The sequence below is a fragment of the Oncorhynchus mykiss genome, chromosome 17 (assembly GCF_057628025.1).
Source record: "Oncorhynchus mykiss isolate SJ-2025 chromosome 17, ASM5762802v1, whole genome shotgun sequence".
Classification (NCBI taxonomy): domain Eukaryota; kingdom Metazoa; phylum Chordata; class Actinopteri; order Salmoniformes; family Salmonidae; genus Oncorhynchus; species Oncorhynchus mykiss.
This window is the reverse complement of record NC_143038.1, coordinates 66,237,707-66,253,976: the sequence shown is the minus strand read 5'-3', so window position 1 is coordinate 66,253,976 and position 16,270 is coordinate 66,237,707. Positions and strand designations below refer to the sequence as shown.

The 16,270-nt window shown below is 40.8% G+C and overlaps 1 protein-coding gene across 1 annotated transcript in view; it reads left to right on the top strand.

Annotated features, from left to right (window-relative positions):
* Positions 1 to 9,486: 9,486 nt before the first annotated feature.
* LOC110493276 (immunoglobulin-like and fibronectin type III domain-containing protein 1) overlaps positions 9,487 to 16,270 on the top strand; it is a 33,984-nt gene continuing 27,200 nt past the window's right edge. The window contains exons 1-11 of the mRNA XM_090204203.1: positions 9,487 to 9,510; positions 10,223 to 10,433; positions 10,599 to 10,738; positions 10,967 to 11,066; positions 11,183 to 11,209; positions 11,315 to 11,363; positions 11,581 to 11,770; positions 11,881 to 11,994; positions 12,093 to 12,255; positions 12,388 to 12,660; positions 12,763 to 13,422. Of these exons, the coding sequence (XP_090060329.1) occupies positions 9,487 to 9,510; positions 10,223 to 10,433; positions 10,599 to 10,738; positions 10,967 to 11,066; positions 11,183 to 11,209; positions 11,315 to 11,363; positions 11,581 to 11,770; positions 11,881 to 11,994; positions 12,093 to 12,255; positions 12,388 to 12,660; positions 12,763 to 13,422 (1,951 nt within the window). The remainder of the gene's footprint in view (positions 9,511 to 10,222; positions 10,434 to 10,598; positions 10,739 to 10,966; positions 11,067 to 11,182; positions 11,210 to 11,314; positions 11,364 to 11,580; positions 11,771 to 11,880; positions 11,995 to 12,092; positions 12,256 to 12,387; positions 12,661 to 12,762; positions 13,423 to 16,270) is intronic.

The following is a 16,270-nucleotide window of genomic DNA, read 5'->3' as shown; positions in this document are numbered from 1 at the left end:
ACCAGAGGGGGGACTGCAATGGCGATCCCAATCTGGACACCCGCTGCCGAGCCATGGAGCAGACTTCTTCATTTGCAGACAACCTACCCGGGTCGACCACCAGATGGGGGACTGCAACAGCGACCACCAACTGGACATCTGCTGTCCAGCCATGGAGCGGACTTCATTCGCAGAAACCCTACCCGGGTTGACCACCAGATGGGGACCACAACGATGGTCCACAACCAGGACAACACACGGTCATTTTTATGTTGTTTTGCAACATGCAGGTTGATCGCAAGATTGAACCCAACATGGGGGGACTGTCATGACATTGGCCTGGGGGTAGGTCATAAATACCTCTTCCCCCCTTTTTCCTATCTCTACCCTACTGAGGTTACATTTGCAAAACCCTTGGTTAACATCAGAAGGTGGGGGGAAATTAACTATATTCTGGTGTTCTGAACAATTGAACATATGCGGGGGTACTTAATGAATATGATGTCAGTTCGGTTGTCATCTGAGACATTCTCATCAATGATAAGATGACATAAACTCTACAGTGGAAAGTCTACACATCAGAGTTATCGGATTCACATGGAATTGTTGTTCAACTTAAATGTTTGAATATGAAATGAAATGTGATTTTAGCTTCTAAAATGTCAGATGTGGGTTTTCATAAGATGTCAGAATGGTTCAGATAATAACTACAGAACGAAGCCAACATCAGCGTGAGCTTTGGTTGCGAATGGTATGAACTTTGAACTCTTATTCACTACAGAAGTGATATTTCCTTGCCGTTGAGTTAGCAACCGCAGCTGCAAACGCAGGTTAGGAAGGAACAGACAGAGTATCCCGTTATCACACAATGACGTTACTACAACTTTTCCAATTGACCACCAGAGACATTCTTCAAAGGACAGATGACTCGGTTTGGCAACACGGTCTTCCATCTACCACCAACCTACTGAAGCGCAGCTCAGAGTAAATATTTATTGCATTTTCCTTTTCCAAATGGGCGGTAATTTAGAATGCATAAGGTACTATATTTACGATAGCACAGCTTCTCCCTGTGTCCCTCAGTCTTCCCGCTCATTCACACAAACCTAGCCTTTTTCCTTTGTGTAACAAGCTGTCATATTTGTTCCGCCCGCTGGGGACATTTTCCTTTATGACGCAATTTGTAATCAAGTTATGATTAATTGTGTGTATGTGTAATTCTGTGTGATTAGTTAGGTATTTAGTAAATAAATAATTAAACCCAATTTTGTATTGCTGATTCAATTTGTTAGCCAGGGTTCGTGCAGATGAGACTGAATTGAGGTGACGATTGATATTGACTGCTATTGATGTACAATATTACTAGGTCTTTAAGAGTTTATTCGGAAGATAACAGCTCTATAAATATTATTTTGTGGTGCCCGACTCTCTAGTTAATTACATTTACATGATTAGCTCAATCAGGTAATAGTAATTACGGAGAAATTATTTTATAGAATAGCATGTCACATCACTTAATCCGGCATAACCAAAGACACGACAACTGCCAGGTCACAGGTGTTTTATATTGTCTATGGGTGTGTGGCGGTTGACTGTCGCCCTGTTGACTCTCACCGGTTGACAGTCTCCTGCCATGCCTCTTTTTCCTGCTGTTAGGTCACAGCATGTCCTTTCATGAGGCCAGTCTGGCCATTGACGCTATTCAAGCTGTCTGAGCATGTCAAGCCTGGTGAAACCTGTCAATTTGAAACCAATCCCCTCAGAGCCATGAACACATGCCACCTTGCCAAGACACGGTTGTCTTTTTATTAGGTCAAGATCAGGATCAGTATGAGACATTGAACTTGATCTAAACCCACTCACTGGATTCAGACATTGGTATTTTTGTTGTTGCTAAGTGGGAGAACCATATGCTACTTCATATTTAGACTAACTAGAATCACATGCTTTTCCCCTTCCAAATAAAAAGTCTCACATTCACATTTACAAGCCAATAAACTACATAGTTGAGCGATCCTGTTTCTTGAGACCTTGTGAAACAGAAAGTCCAAAGCCTTTAGGTAAATTATTAGCACGTCACCTATAGCAGATCATTACATAGCCATTGTGGAGCTATAAATCCTCAGTGGTGGAAAAAGCACAACATTTTCATACTTGACTAAAAGTAAAGATACCTTAATAGAAAATGACTCAAGTAGAGGTGAAAGTCACAATAAAATACTACTTGAGTAAGAGTCTAAAAGTATTTGCTTTTAAATATTCTTAAGTATCAAAAGTAAATGTAATTGCTAAAATATACTTAAATACCAAAAGTAAAGGTACACATTATTTAAAATTCCTTATTTAAAGCAAACCAGACGGCACCATTTTCTTGTTATTATTTAATTATGGATAGCCAGTGGCACACTCCAACATTCAGACATCACTTACAAACGAATGTGTTTAGTGAGTCTGCCAGATCAGAGACAGTAGGGATGAGCATGGATGTTATCTTGATAAGTGAGTGAAGCATTCAAAATGTAACAAGTGCTTTTGGGTGTCAGGGAAACTACATGGAGTAAAAAATACATTATTTTCTTTAGGAATGTAGTGAAGTAAATGTTTTCAAAAATATAAGAAGTGAAGAACAGATACCCCCAAAAACTACCTAAGTTTTTACCTTTATTGAACTAGGCAAGCCAGTTAAGAACAAATGTTCAATGACAGCCTTGGAACAGTGGGTTGACTGCCTTTTTCAGGGGCAGAACAACATATTTTTACCTGGTCAGCTCGGGGATTCAATCTAGCAACCTTTCGGTTACTAGTCCAACACTCTAACCACTAGGCTACCTGCTGCTATTACAAAACAGTACTTTAAAGTATTTTTAGCTAAGTACTTTACAGACTTAGCAGTGAGGTGATGTGTATTACCTGTCATGAACTGACATGGAATGTCCAGATGGAATTTGGCATGCTGTTATTGTTCTGTTGGAATGTCTAAGCTATTGCAATGATGTCCGCATCCTGTATACCTGGTATATGTCGAGTACCATTGTACAGCTTTCAACTTGATCCAACAGTGATTGGGGGATATTTGAAGATGTTCACCCACTTGCAGCATTCTCCAAGTTCTTCTCACATTGCCAATTTGATCCATGATCAAATTCAAGGAGCAGTAGTGGTTACAACTGCAGGGGTTACAACCCCCCACCCGATCCCATCTCGTCAATATAATTATATTTACTAAATGACTAGCCATGTGACTCCAGATGGGTCTACTGTAAGTACATGGAGCGTATCTAAGGGTTCCATTTTATCACCTAACAAAAGGGGGAGGCAGTGCCGAAATATCGGAGACAGCCAAGACAGAGCTAAAGGAGAGGAGCAGTGCTTAGAGGACTTACCACTGGGAGGTAAGTAATTTCTAGACTGCCGCTCAGACTATTTGATCAGGGATGAACCTGGGAGGGCTTCCCACACACTCACCAGGGAAGAGTTTGTGCCATTCACTTAATCCTGGGGCTTGATATTTATTCAGTGGCTTAACTCTTAACACAAGATTTCAACTGAGAGTTTTACATGAAAGACTAAGTAAACTTAGATCTGGTGCATTTGAAATGGCATAAATGTAAATACCCACTGGGCACAAACTAGAATCAATGTTGTTTCCATGTCATTTCAACCAAAATAAGTGTATGTGATGACGTTGAATCAACGTGGAAAACTGATTGGATTTGAAAAAAGTCATCAACATCAGGGAATAAATTAAAAAAATTCACCCAAGTTTGAACTTAAATCCAACAACATTCTTTGTTGACTCAACCAAATGTAAATCAAAACTTGACGTTGAAGTGACAACGTACCCAGTGTGCGACCCTCTAGATCACAGCTCTCCAAACCTGTTCCTAAAGGGCTACCATCCCTATTCCTAATCTAGCACACCTGATTCTAATAATAACTGGTTGACAAATGGAATCAGGTTAGAAACTACTGAGGCTGGAGGAAAAACCTCTCCAGGAACAGTGTTGGAGAGCCCAGCTCTAGATGTTCTACGGGTGTTGTTGACAGATATGATTGAATGAGAATCTTAGCTAACTGGTGTAGCCTCATGTTTCAGCAATACTGTTCTGGCATGGTCTACACCATTTGAATATCAATTCATTTAAAATGTAGAATTTAATAATTGAATAATTGGGTGTGAGTGAAGACAAAACTTTTAAACTTTCAAGACGTTTAATGTTTATTAAGATTTTTTTGTAAATCTCTGAAAGTGTGAAGAATATTTTTTATTTTACCTTTATTTAACTAGGCAAGTCAGTTAAGAACAAATTATTATTTATAATGATGGCCTACCCAGGGTAAACCCTAACCCAGACGACGCTGTGCAAATTGTGCGCCACCCTATGGGACTCCCAATCAGGGAGTCTTAGACCGCTGCGCCAATCGGGAGCCCCAATCAATATTACAACCAATAGAAAACAATGACTTTTTTTCAGGAATATCAGTTTTTCTGATTTTAGATTACTTTTCTTTTTTTGTTTAACTTTAAGATTAAATCATTCCCTGGGCTGAAAAGATTGCCAACAGGTCTAATATCATAACATTGGATATAATTGTAACCACAGTTGACATGATTGTATATTGCATGGATATGACGTACCAATAATACCGCAACTAGAGAATCTGTGGATTTTTATATCCTTGGAGATTTAAAAATGATGTCCTAGCAGTATGCATGTCTATATAGGTATGTGTATGTATATATGTGTATATGTATGCATGTGTGTATGGATATATATATTTACCCCAAAAATATGGGGGATTGGAAATGATGCAGACAATTATATTGAAAGCAACATTCTTTCCTCAATATTAAGCTGATCCACCCCTTAAAATTATTATTATTTTTTGAATTATGTCTTAGGATGATTTGGAGTTCCTATGTGCTGTTAGTACTCATCATTTTGAAAAAAATCCAGTTCTACGGAACAACAATGGGAATACAATACATGGAAATAAGTCAATGAAGAGCACTACACTCTTAGAAATAAAGGTGCTATCTAGAACCTAAAAAAGGTTATTTGGGTGTCCCCATAGGAGAACTCTTTGAATAACCCTTTTTGGTTGCTGGTTGGACCCTTTTGAGTGCCATGCAGAACTCTTTCCACAGAAGGTTCTAACTGGAATCAAAAATGGTGCTCCTATGGGGATAGCCGAAGAACCCTTTTGGAACCCTTTTTTCTAAGTGTGTATAATGGAAAGCATTACCACATTTTTTATTGTCTTCACTGAAACATTATTTCTTCATTATTCAAGATTCTATTGCTATGATTGACATTATTACATTCTGATAGACAGTGTGCCTATCGTTTAATGTGGTATGTGACCTATGAGCTTGCTACCCAAGGGACACAAATGGATTGAGTAGGATCCCTTGAAATAGAGAATCCCATAAATGTGTTTACCATTGGTTTAGCATTACTCCTGACGCAATACATATCAATTCCATCTTAATATAACTTTATTGGTCATAGTGATCATTTTTGAAGGTCAAATATAATGTGAACTGAGAGAGCAAAACCACACATTTCCCTAGGCCTTCAGTCCATCCTTCAGATAATGTGTATCCTATTTTGTAAGACTGCTGGACAAGGACTTCGCAACCTTAAAATGAAAGACGTAGTAATAGACATTATTTGATCAATTCCCAAAATATTTGAGCCCCAAATATTGCCTCATTACCAAATTTGGTATTAGGGTGATTAAACTGTTGCCACAGCCATTAGTCTCTCGCGGTAGTTACACTGAGTCATTCAGTCGTCCGTCGTCATGTGAAGTTTCATATTCCCCATTTATAGTGCCAGCATCTCTTGGATGACTGTCAAGGCTGTCTCGAGGCATGGTGATACCTCATGACAACCAGGACAGGACACTACAAGAGGGATTCAGGTCTGGATGTATATGTGAAACTGAATGACCTCAGAGCAAATAGCAATGAGGGACTGTCTAATGTCTTCCTAATATCCTGAGTATGTTCCTGCACTAATCAAATCTCAAATTAATTTATAAATCAGTTTACAAAACATACCACAGTAGTAAGGTGTTATGAAAAATGTATGAATCATTTTCTGAATTACAAAAGTATATCTTTGTACAATGTTCTTTCAGACATAAGCAGCTTTCTAACTCTCTGAATTGGCCTTCAACAAGTCCAGATATCAGTATGAAGATACCAGGGGCAACTGCGCCCCCACCAGGGCAGGGTAAGTATCATACATAACACTTGACCTTCTCTACCCTTTCGGCCAAAATATTGGTTACATTTGGTTGATCCAAATCACCCAATATCAAATATGACTTTTAGTTTAAAGGAGTACAGCAACATGGAAATGAAGGACCTACTGCAGATAGAAATAACTGAAAACACATAACTAGAAACACATTTCTATATAAGACCATCCTCTATCCATCTTCAAGTTCCCACTGACTTGGTTCAATCTTTCAATCTAATATGAGTGGGTTATTGCAGGCTAAGCGCTTTATATGATTGGTTAATGAAAGTGCCACAACCACTGGGAAAATAATTTAATGAGAATAAAATGATAAATAAATATATTGTACACTCTGGCCAAGTATATGAAACAGACTTCCACCGCTCGTTCCTCTGAAGCATCTTGGTCACATCCATCTCTGCATCTGTCAATCTCAAATCTTTTGGACATTATTTGAAGAACAAAACACATCCTTATGTATTTCTGAACCATCTGGTTCCCTGCAAAAAAAACGTGTGGACATGTTGGTAGACATCAAACCGAGCACTTTTTCATCTTGTCCAATGGTCCCAAGAACTTCCCTTCAAACAAGCAATATAAAGGTGCAGGAAAAAACATTATAATTTGGAGAAGCACTGTCATCCTTGCTTCATTACGTTTCATTTTAGTAGATGCTCTCATCCAGAGCAACTTAGTGAGTGCATACATTTTTGTGCTGGCCACCGTGGGAATCGATCCCACAACAATTGCCATGCTCTACCAACTGAGCCACACAGGACAAGGTACTTGAAGGAAAAGATGGTAAGACTATCACCTAACAATGCAACCCTGATTAGGATGACACGAGATCGAATGAAATCTAATTAAATCAATCATCTCTGTCTCTCCCCTCTGGCAATCCATTTTTTATCTATTGGGACCACTGACTCCAGGCAGAAACATTTTATATGGTAGCACTGAAAGTTACCTCAAGATGCAACGTGGTTTGCAGGAACAGTCATTAGTATTGTGCTGTAAAATAAAACATTTTTCTAGGCTTGAACTGGGAAATTGTTTAGGAGATTTTCAGTAATTAATAACTTTTTTACCCAACCAGCACCCTCTAACACATGTCCTGTATCTGTCTTTTAGCATTTAAAAAAATGCCTGCTTCAATTAATGCTACAATTAAATTACAATTAGAATTAATTGAAGTAGTGCTACCTGTCCCTATTTTTACATTGTTTGTTATATGTTGTAGCTCTTCTTGTATCTTATACACATTGCGTATCCCACTGTGATATATTTTAGCATATGTCTGTCAGTGTGCCTTCTCTGTCATTGTTAAGCCAAAGCTGTGCCAGTTTGTCAGTATCTTAGTTCTATTGTATGTCTCCATTCATGTGCGTCATATGCTTTAACTAGCAGAAGATGACTGGGCGCCCCAGGGTCAAGGTAGGAAGATTCACTTTTGGAAACACACTGCAACCTAAAGATCCATGCCATGTTTACAGTGATCATATTTTAAAGAATCACTCTGATAAAAAAAAATCACTTCAGGATGGGGCAGAAAAAAATCTGCTCCCATTATTGATGATACCCCATCCTCCTGTAAAGATTAATGTGATTTTATGATTATCAATGTAATTGATAATCCTGATTGTTACCGTAAACCCTGTCCTGGGTGGGCTGAACTTTCTGATGTTGCTGTTTTTCAATTGATGATGACACTAATCAATAAGGCCATTCAAACTTGATTACCAGTTTAGCTGATTTCATGTTCATATTAAGTGATGTGTGGGAGCAAATAAAATAAAAAATAAAAAGTGCACCACCTTGTAAAATTCAACATCAGGCAACTTTGTCAAAGATTCTAGCTTCTTGTTGTCATGGCTAAGGTTTTTAATGGCAGTCACAGTGATTCGGGTGTGAGTCCTAGTGTGGGATACCCTCATTCACCATTGGTGTCAAAGTGGGATACCATCATTGAAAGCATGTGCCGGCCGGGTCGGAGGCAAACGTAATCATAATCTGATAGGAAGTTGTGTATCTCTTTACTAGAAGCTTGAGAATGTCATTTTTGCTATAATCTTGCAATTTTTCAGTACAACATCTCAACTTTATATTTTATTTTTAAGAAATGTGAAACGGGACAGCCGTTAAACTGATAATTAAATTTGTATGGCCTAAGACTAAGTGACAAGAAAATATTCATTTCCAGGGCCAAGGTTAATTTGAAATATTTGAAATAAAGTATATGATTTGAATTACTAATGATACAAATATTTACTCCACTCGTTTGAACAAAATATTCTTCCAATATTATTCACTGGGGTTAAGTATTCAATTTGTTCCCATGCGAAGCAAATAAGCAATACATTTAATTCGAATTACATAAATGTTTCTATTTTCTTTTTGCTGTGGAAATGAAATGTTGACCTCTTGTGGACGGTTGACTAAAATGCACCTTGAAAAGCAGCCAACCAATGTAATACAGCACCATGTATACAATTGAAGTGTAAGAGTCTACACTTAAAACTGGTGTGAAAATATACTGACTACACAAAAAAATTATAATTGCAATGTCATCCAGAAGCATTCATTGATGGAACAGATGATAAATTCTAAATTGACACTAAAGATAATCTTAAAGAAATCAATCAAGTATTATGAAATTTGATTTCAACCATCTCTATCTCTCCTCTCTGGCAAATCCATATTTTATCTATTGGGACCAACATTGACTCGAAATAAAAAATATGGTAGCAATGTGCTGGGCAGGCAGAGTCATTTGTGCTGTAAAATAACATATTTTTAGAGGCTTGAACTGGGAAATTGTTTTGGAGATTTTAGTACTATAAAATGGGGGTTTTGAAGACGTTTTACCCAACGAGCACCCTCTACCACATGTCCTGTGTCTGTCTTTTAGCAAATGTCTTTTAGAAATGCCTGCTTCTACAATGTCCCTATTTTTACCTTGTTTGTCATAATTTGTAGCTCTTCTTGTATTTTGTATGCACTGTGTAGCCCACTGAGACATATTTTAGCATATGTCTGCCTTCTCTGTCAGTGTTAACGAACTGGGCACACACTGGTTGAATCAACGTTGTTTCCACGTTATTCCAATAGAATGGAATAGACGTGGAATAGACATAAAGTAATAGACTTTGAATTGACATCTGTGCCCAGTGGGAAGACCAAGCAGTGCCAGTTTGTCAGCATTTTGTTCTGTTGTCTGCCTCCATTCATGTGCGGCATATGCTTTTACTAGCAGAAGATGACTGGGCGCCCCAGGGTCAAGGTAGGAAGGTTGACGTTGGGAAACTGCTGAAATGCACTTCAACTCAATGCATGCCATGTTTACAGTGATCATATTTTAAAAGAATCACTCTGGTTAAAAAATCACTTCAGGATGGTGGAGAACAAAACTGGTGCACACATAATTAATGCTCCATACACGATCCCCCAATCCGCCAAAGATGTATGTTATTTGAAGATTATCCTGATTGTTACTGAAAACCCTGTCCTGGAGGGCTGAACTTTCTGATGTTGTGGTTTTTCAAACGATTAAACAAATGAACGTTAAAAACATCCAAATGTTAATTAGTAAGTGACGATACAATGTTCCTTTCCAGGACCAAGTTTCAAGTAAAATATTTAAAATAAAGGATATTATTTGAATTAGCTACTAACGATCTAATGATTTACTGATGTTTTTTTAAAGAAAATATTTTTCCAATATTATTCACTGGGGTTATGTATTATATTTGTTTCCATGTAAAGCAATACATTTATTTAGAATAACCATATCACGTTTATTTTTGCTTCGGAAATCAAATATTGACCACTTGTGGAGGAATGACTAAAATGCACCTTCAAACGCAGCCAACCAAAGTAATACAGCCCCATGTATAATATTGATGTGTAAGAGTGTACTTTATTTAAAACTGGTGTGAAAAAATACTGACCTACACAAAACATTCATGATGTTTTGTAATATTTCTCTAATTCAGGAAATGTTTCTTATATGTTGGTTGCTGTTTGGTCTTGTTTCTTCACAACAACTTCGAGCTAAGAGTATTTGTTTTCGGACTTCAACAGTGGCTATTAAAAGAAGATCCAGAGTCCCTGGAGTTATGATAACACAGTTTGTGGAAGAAGTACCAGAGGGCATGTCCACCCCCGACTTCACCCGCAAGCCCATCGCTTTGACGATCCAAGAGGGTAGGGTCTCTTGTTACTGTATAAACTGACGTGCACAAACTTGATTTCTGGCCTGTAAGAAGACTTTGTTTCTTGCAGAGTACATTAACATTTGGTGACTTTCAGGTATAGAATTAAATAGAGCATTTAATGTTCATAGTGCAATACACATATCTATGCTTTCAGGTAAATTAGCCTTTTTCAAAAGTATGGTAAGTGGAGTGCCTAAACCAAACATCACCTGGGCCAGGAACAAAGGCCCGCTGGATGATCCAGTGAAGTATATCAGCAGATATGATGAGACTATGGAAGAATATTTTCTTGAGGTAAGTAGGAGCAGCAAGCTAAAGGCACGCACAACAATTTCAACCCTTTAAATTGTCGTTATCTAATAATTATTCCACTGAAAAAACAAGTGATTGTGCAAGGATGCCAATGCATTAGAAAGCCTTGCTATTACATTTCTCTCTAAAAGCACTAGACCTACAGTATGTCTGGTGCGGTGTCGACCGAGTGTAGGGTTAAATCTCACTGCGATGTTGTCATTTCATCAGATACCCAATGTAAGAGCAGAACAAGCTGACACCTACAAATGTTTTGCCGCCAATGAATATGGAAGAGCAGTTTGCACTGCCACCTTGAATGTTATTGAGGGTGAGAAATGAATTGATGTATGTCATTAGGATGATTAATTGAAATGGCACTGTGTTCACTTGCTAAAACACATTTTCTATTAGCAAATACAAAAATATATTATTTTCTATTTTCAGTTGGATTCAAGAAGAAAGCGACAACAGGTGTGAAAAGTATTGTATATCCTAATATTACACAATTCCTTAGCGTATGAAGATTCAATATCACCTATTTATCCGGCTAGTTATTTTAACTCCTAATCTTTCTAGGTCCAAAAAGAGCGGCACCAGAGGATTTCAGAAAAATGCTTAAGAGGAAGTAAATGACTGTTCCATGTACACATATCCAAAACAATTACTTCATGTCCCGTTTTGGGAGTATACATGTACATTTTTGGAAACCATTAATTCATTTCCAGAATTTTTTTTTTACTATACTTCAGACAGACATATCAAGGATAGTGTTGTGACAAATAGATAAGGATGGCCAACCACTAGTTTCTCCAGAGTTTTAACTCTTCCTATTCCCATTTAAGGGTTGTACGAACTAAACCACAACTAAAGAAGAAGGAGGGAGAGATTGATCCAAAGTTCTGGGAGGTGTTGCTGAGCTCACCTAAGAAGGACTACGAGAAGGTCTGTATGGAGTATGGAGTCAGTGACTTCCGCTGGATGCTGAAGCAGCTGAACTTAAAGAAGAAAGAGAGAGAGGAGGAACAGGCAAAGGTATCAGCGATGATGCAACAAGGCAATCAATTTACAGATTACTAAACCTTGTGGGTAATAATTTACCCTCCTACTTTAGACTATCCTGATCCTCTCTTTCAATTTTATAGGTTGTTGAAAAACTTGAAAATCTTAAACATATTGAGGTGAAAACAGATGGCTCAGCAGAGTTTGAACTGGACATGGAACTGAAGAATCCCAACAGTCAGGTTTTCCTATTCAAGGTACGTCCTCCCTCCCACCATGGAAGACAGTGATAAGCTAAATGATTCACAAAATATGTTATGAAGTGCATAATGTGTTTGACTTTTCTGCCCAAAAGGATGGGGTAATGGTTCCCTATTCTGACGACGGCAGCGGGAAGCACAACCTAAACAAAATTGGCAAAAAGTATATCTTTAGCATCAATGACCTGATGCCAGACGACGCTGGGTTGTACCAGGTGGACGTTGAGGATGCCAATTGTTTCTCAACTGACTTTAAGAGTAAGAGTGTCTTCTCCTACCTTTCTGTATGACCAACTTAGCAACTGTAACACAGTATATCATTTGATTATTCTTTAGGAATGTTTGAGAGAAATGTTTCCCACCAATATCGTACTGTCTTTCCCTCTACAGTTATACCAGTGAAGTTTGTTGTCAAGATTCAGGAGGTGAAGGCTAAGGAGAGAGAGGATGCCATGTTTGAGTGTGTCTTGTCCCACCCCTTCCAAAAGATTGTGTGGACTGGAAAGAACATCCCTCTCGAACAAGGGGACAAGTTTGACATTACTGTGTCAGAAGACCACCTCATTCACAGCTTAAAAGTGAAAGATTGTGCCCAAGTCGACAAAGGAGTCTACACTGCCATGGCTGGCATTACCTCCTGCAACGCTTGGCTTATTGTGGAAGGTGGGACAACTGTGATACAATATTTTATAAGCAAAAACTAACATAAACATGAAGCCTTATACTTGAACTTAAACCCCTATTTCCATGTCCCTGTTCACTCAGCCGATAATGACCCAAACATGCGTGGGGGAAAAGCGTCCCGTAAAACCACCACGGCTGGTGGTGGAGGAGAGAACCTGGCTAAGATAGCCGCAGAGCAGTCAGCTAAGCTGCAGAAGGAAAAGGATGACCTGGATGCAGCAAGACGGGCCCAAGCAGAGAAGGATGCTGCGGATGCAGCCAGACGGGCCCAAGCAGAGATGGACCCTGCGGATGCAGCCAGACGGGCCCAAGCAGAGAAGGATGCTGCGGATGCAGCCAGACGGGCCCAAGCAGAGAAGGATGCTGCGGATGCAGCCAGACGGGCCCAAGCAGAGAAGGATGCTGCGGATGCAGCCAGACGGGCCCAAGCAGAGAAGGATGCTGCGGATGCAGCCAGACGGGCCCAAGCAGAGATGGACCCTGCGGATGCAGCCAGACGGGCCCAAGCAGAGAAGGACGCTGCAGATGCAGCCAGACGGGCCCAAGCAGAGAAGGATGCTGCGGATGCAGCCAGACGGGCCCAAGCAGAGCAGGACGCTGCGGATGCAGCCAGACGGGCCCAAGCAGAGCAGGACGCTGCGGATGCAGCCAGACGGGCCCAAGCAGAGAAGGATGCTGCGGATGCAGCAGGAGCCGGAGCAGGTGCCGGAGAGGGGGATGGAGAAGGACATGGAGGTAAAGGTAAATTGTTCAACAACTTTTCTATCCCAGTACATTAGGAAACTCAATGTTGCCTACATTTAAGGACATTGTGTAGACAGCAGTGTTTTGTTGCTCTTGTTGTGTTGCTGCAAATGTAAACGTTGTAAGCTGACTGTCTTGATGACGCTTGTACAACTTTGTAGTTGCTGCCAAAGATAAATAAGGAGATTAGATGAATGATATGTGCATTGGTTATGATAATCAACGTGGAGAAAGAGTCAAGGCCTGGAGTGGGGTGAAATACCAGACAGACCGATTCTCTGGACGTGACATGGTAAGAGAAGACAGAGGTTGACTATTGCATGTTAGATAAGGCCAGTAATCAAAGTCATTTAGAATAACATGGCTGTGATATTATGTATGATATATAATCACAGATTGTAGATGAATCATCAAGAAAAAAATGCTAACCACTGACTACAAACTAGAGCAAAAATTGAAGTACATTTGGTATGAATATGTAACATTAAATTAAAAAGTTACTTTTATCTCAAATTATTAGTGGGAAAATGTATGTCCAATGGTCTTTGCTGGGTTTATCATCAGCAACTTTCCGTTGCTTTTTTGATAATTTGCTAACCTTTTTACACTTGTACATACAAATGTATGTAACTACATCCGAATGTAGAAGACTAAACTGTTTCCAGAAACTTTTGATCAAGTTTAACCCTAAAAGGTGCTGGTTTCCTTCATTTCAGTCTGATGGCAGCTGTGGTTTAAATGATAAGCAATACTGCCCGAGGGAATCTCAGCAAAAAGTAGGGAGCTTGTTGTATGTTAAACTCTGACTTTAATGTATTGTCATTTTTATATGGTAGCTTAATTTGTACTTGACAAATAAGCTGACCTTAGATTAATTATTTTTAATCAAAGCTTTGTTGTGGGACTGTTTATTGAAGATTGACTTCAGCCTTTGATTTATAAGCAAAGCCTTTTTTTTGCTGTGTAGACTTCATTAGCAGGCTTTGTCAGCAACAGACCAGGACTTGCAGTACTTCCTAGATAGCACTACAGAGAGACCTATACCAGTTAGCTGATAAGTACTGGTGGGTTGTCACACTCATCATATCAAGGGCCACGTTCAGTTGCCAAACTTTGTTAAACCTTGCAGATTGCCCTGACCTGAGTGTTCTTTGTTTTCTTTATATATTTTGGTTAGGTCAGGGTGTGACATGGGTGATGTATGTGTTTTTGTACTGTCCATGGGTTTTTGTAGGTTTATGGGGTTGTTTACCATCTAGGTGTGTATGTATGTCTGTGGTTGCCTAGATTGGTTCTCAATTAGAGGCAGCTGTTCATCATTGTCTCTGATTTGGAACCATATTTAGGCAGCCATCTTCTTTGGGTATTTCATGGGTTATTGTCTATGTCTGCACTGTTTATATATAGCGTCTCATTTGTTGTTTTTGTAAGTTTGTTTTAGTGTTCTTTATTCATTAAATATAGAACATGTATTCACATCACGCTGTGCTTTGGTCTCCTCACTGCAACGATCGTGACAGAATAACCCACCATAAAAGAACCAAGCAGCGTGATAAAAGGCAGCAGCAGCGATCGCTGGGGGACCCTGGGCATAACCAGGGGAATATCGCCGCCCCAAGGCAGAGCAAGAAGAGAGACCTGTTGATTTGGCGTAGGATGCATGGCATTCGCCCTGAGGAGTGTGTTAGCTGTCCGACGACACCTGTGTCAGTTCCTCGTACTCAGCCTGAAACTTGTGTTAAAGTTCCGTACGATTTGATGCCGGCTATACACACCAGGTCTCCAGTACACCTTCACAACCCGGTGTGTCCTGTTCCTGCTTCTCGCACTCATCCTGAGGTGCGTGTTCTCAGCCCGGCACCACCAGTACCGGTACCACGCACCAGGCCTACAGTGCACCTCGCCAGTACAGAGCGTCCGGCTACAGTACCCAGTCCAGAGCGTTCGGCTACAGTACCCAGTCCAGAGCGTCCGGCTACAGTACCCAGTCCAGAGCGTCCGGCTACAGTACCCAGTCCAGAGCGTCCGGCTACAGTACCCAGTCCAGAGCGTCCGGCGACAGTACCCAGTCCAGAGCGTCCGGCGACAGTACCCAGTCCAGAGCGTCCGGCGACAGTACCCAGTCCAGAGCGTCCGGCGACAGTACCCAGTCCAGAGCGTCCGGCGACAGTACCCAGTCCAGAGCGTCCGGCGACAGTACCCAGTCCAGAGCGTCCGGCTACAGTACCCAGCCCAGAGATCCGGCTACAGTACCCAGCCCAGAGCGTCCGGCAACAGTACCCAGTCCGGATCCGCCAGAGTCCCCCTCCAGCCAGCCAGGATCCGCCAGAGTCCCCCTCCAGCTAGCCAGGATCCACCAGAGTCCCCCTCCAGCTAGCCAGGATCCACCAGAGTCCCCCTCCAGCCAGCCAGGATCCGCCAGAGTCCCCCTCCAGCCAGCCAGGAGCCGCCAGAGCTGTCAGCCAGCCAGGAGCCGCCAGAGCCGCCTGTCATGCCGGCGATACTAGAATCTCCCTCCTGTTCGGTGCCGCCAGAGCCGCTCCTCAGTCCAGAGGCGCCTTTCCATCCAGTGGCGCTCTCTATGATGATCTTCAGTCCGGGGCCCGCTGCAAGGGTCCCCGCTCCAGAAGCGTCATCTAAGTGGGCACCCGAACCTCCGCCGTGAAAAAGGCCCTCCCGGACCCTCCCCTTCTGTTTAGGTTTTGCGGCCAGAGTCCGCACCTTTGTGGGGGGATACTGTCACGCCCTGACCTAAATATTATTTGTTTTCTTTATATATTTTGGTTAGGTCAGGGTGTGACATGGGTGATGTATGTGTTTTTCGTACTGTCTAGGGATGTTGTAG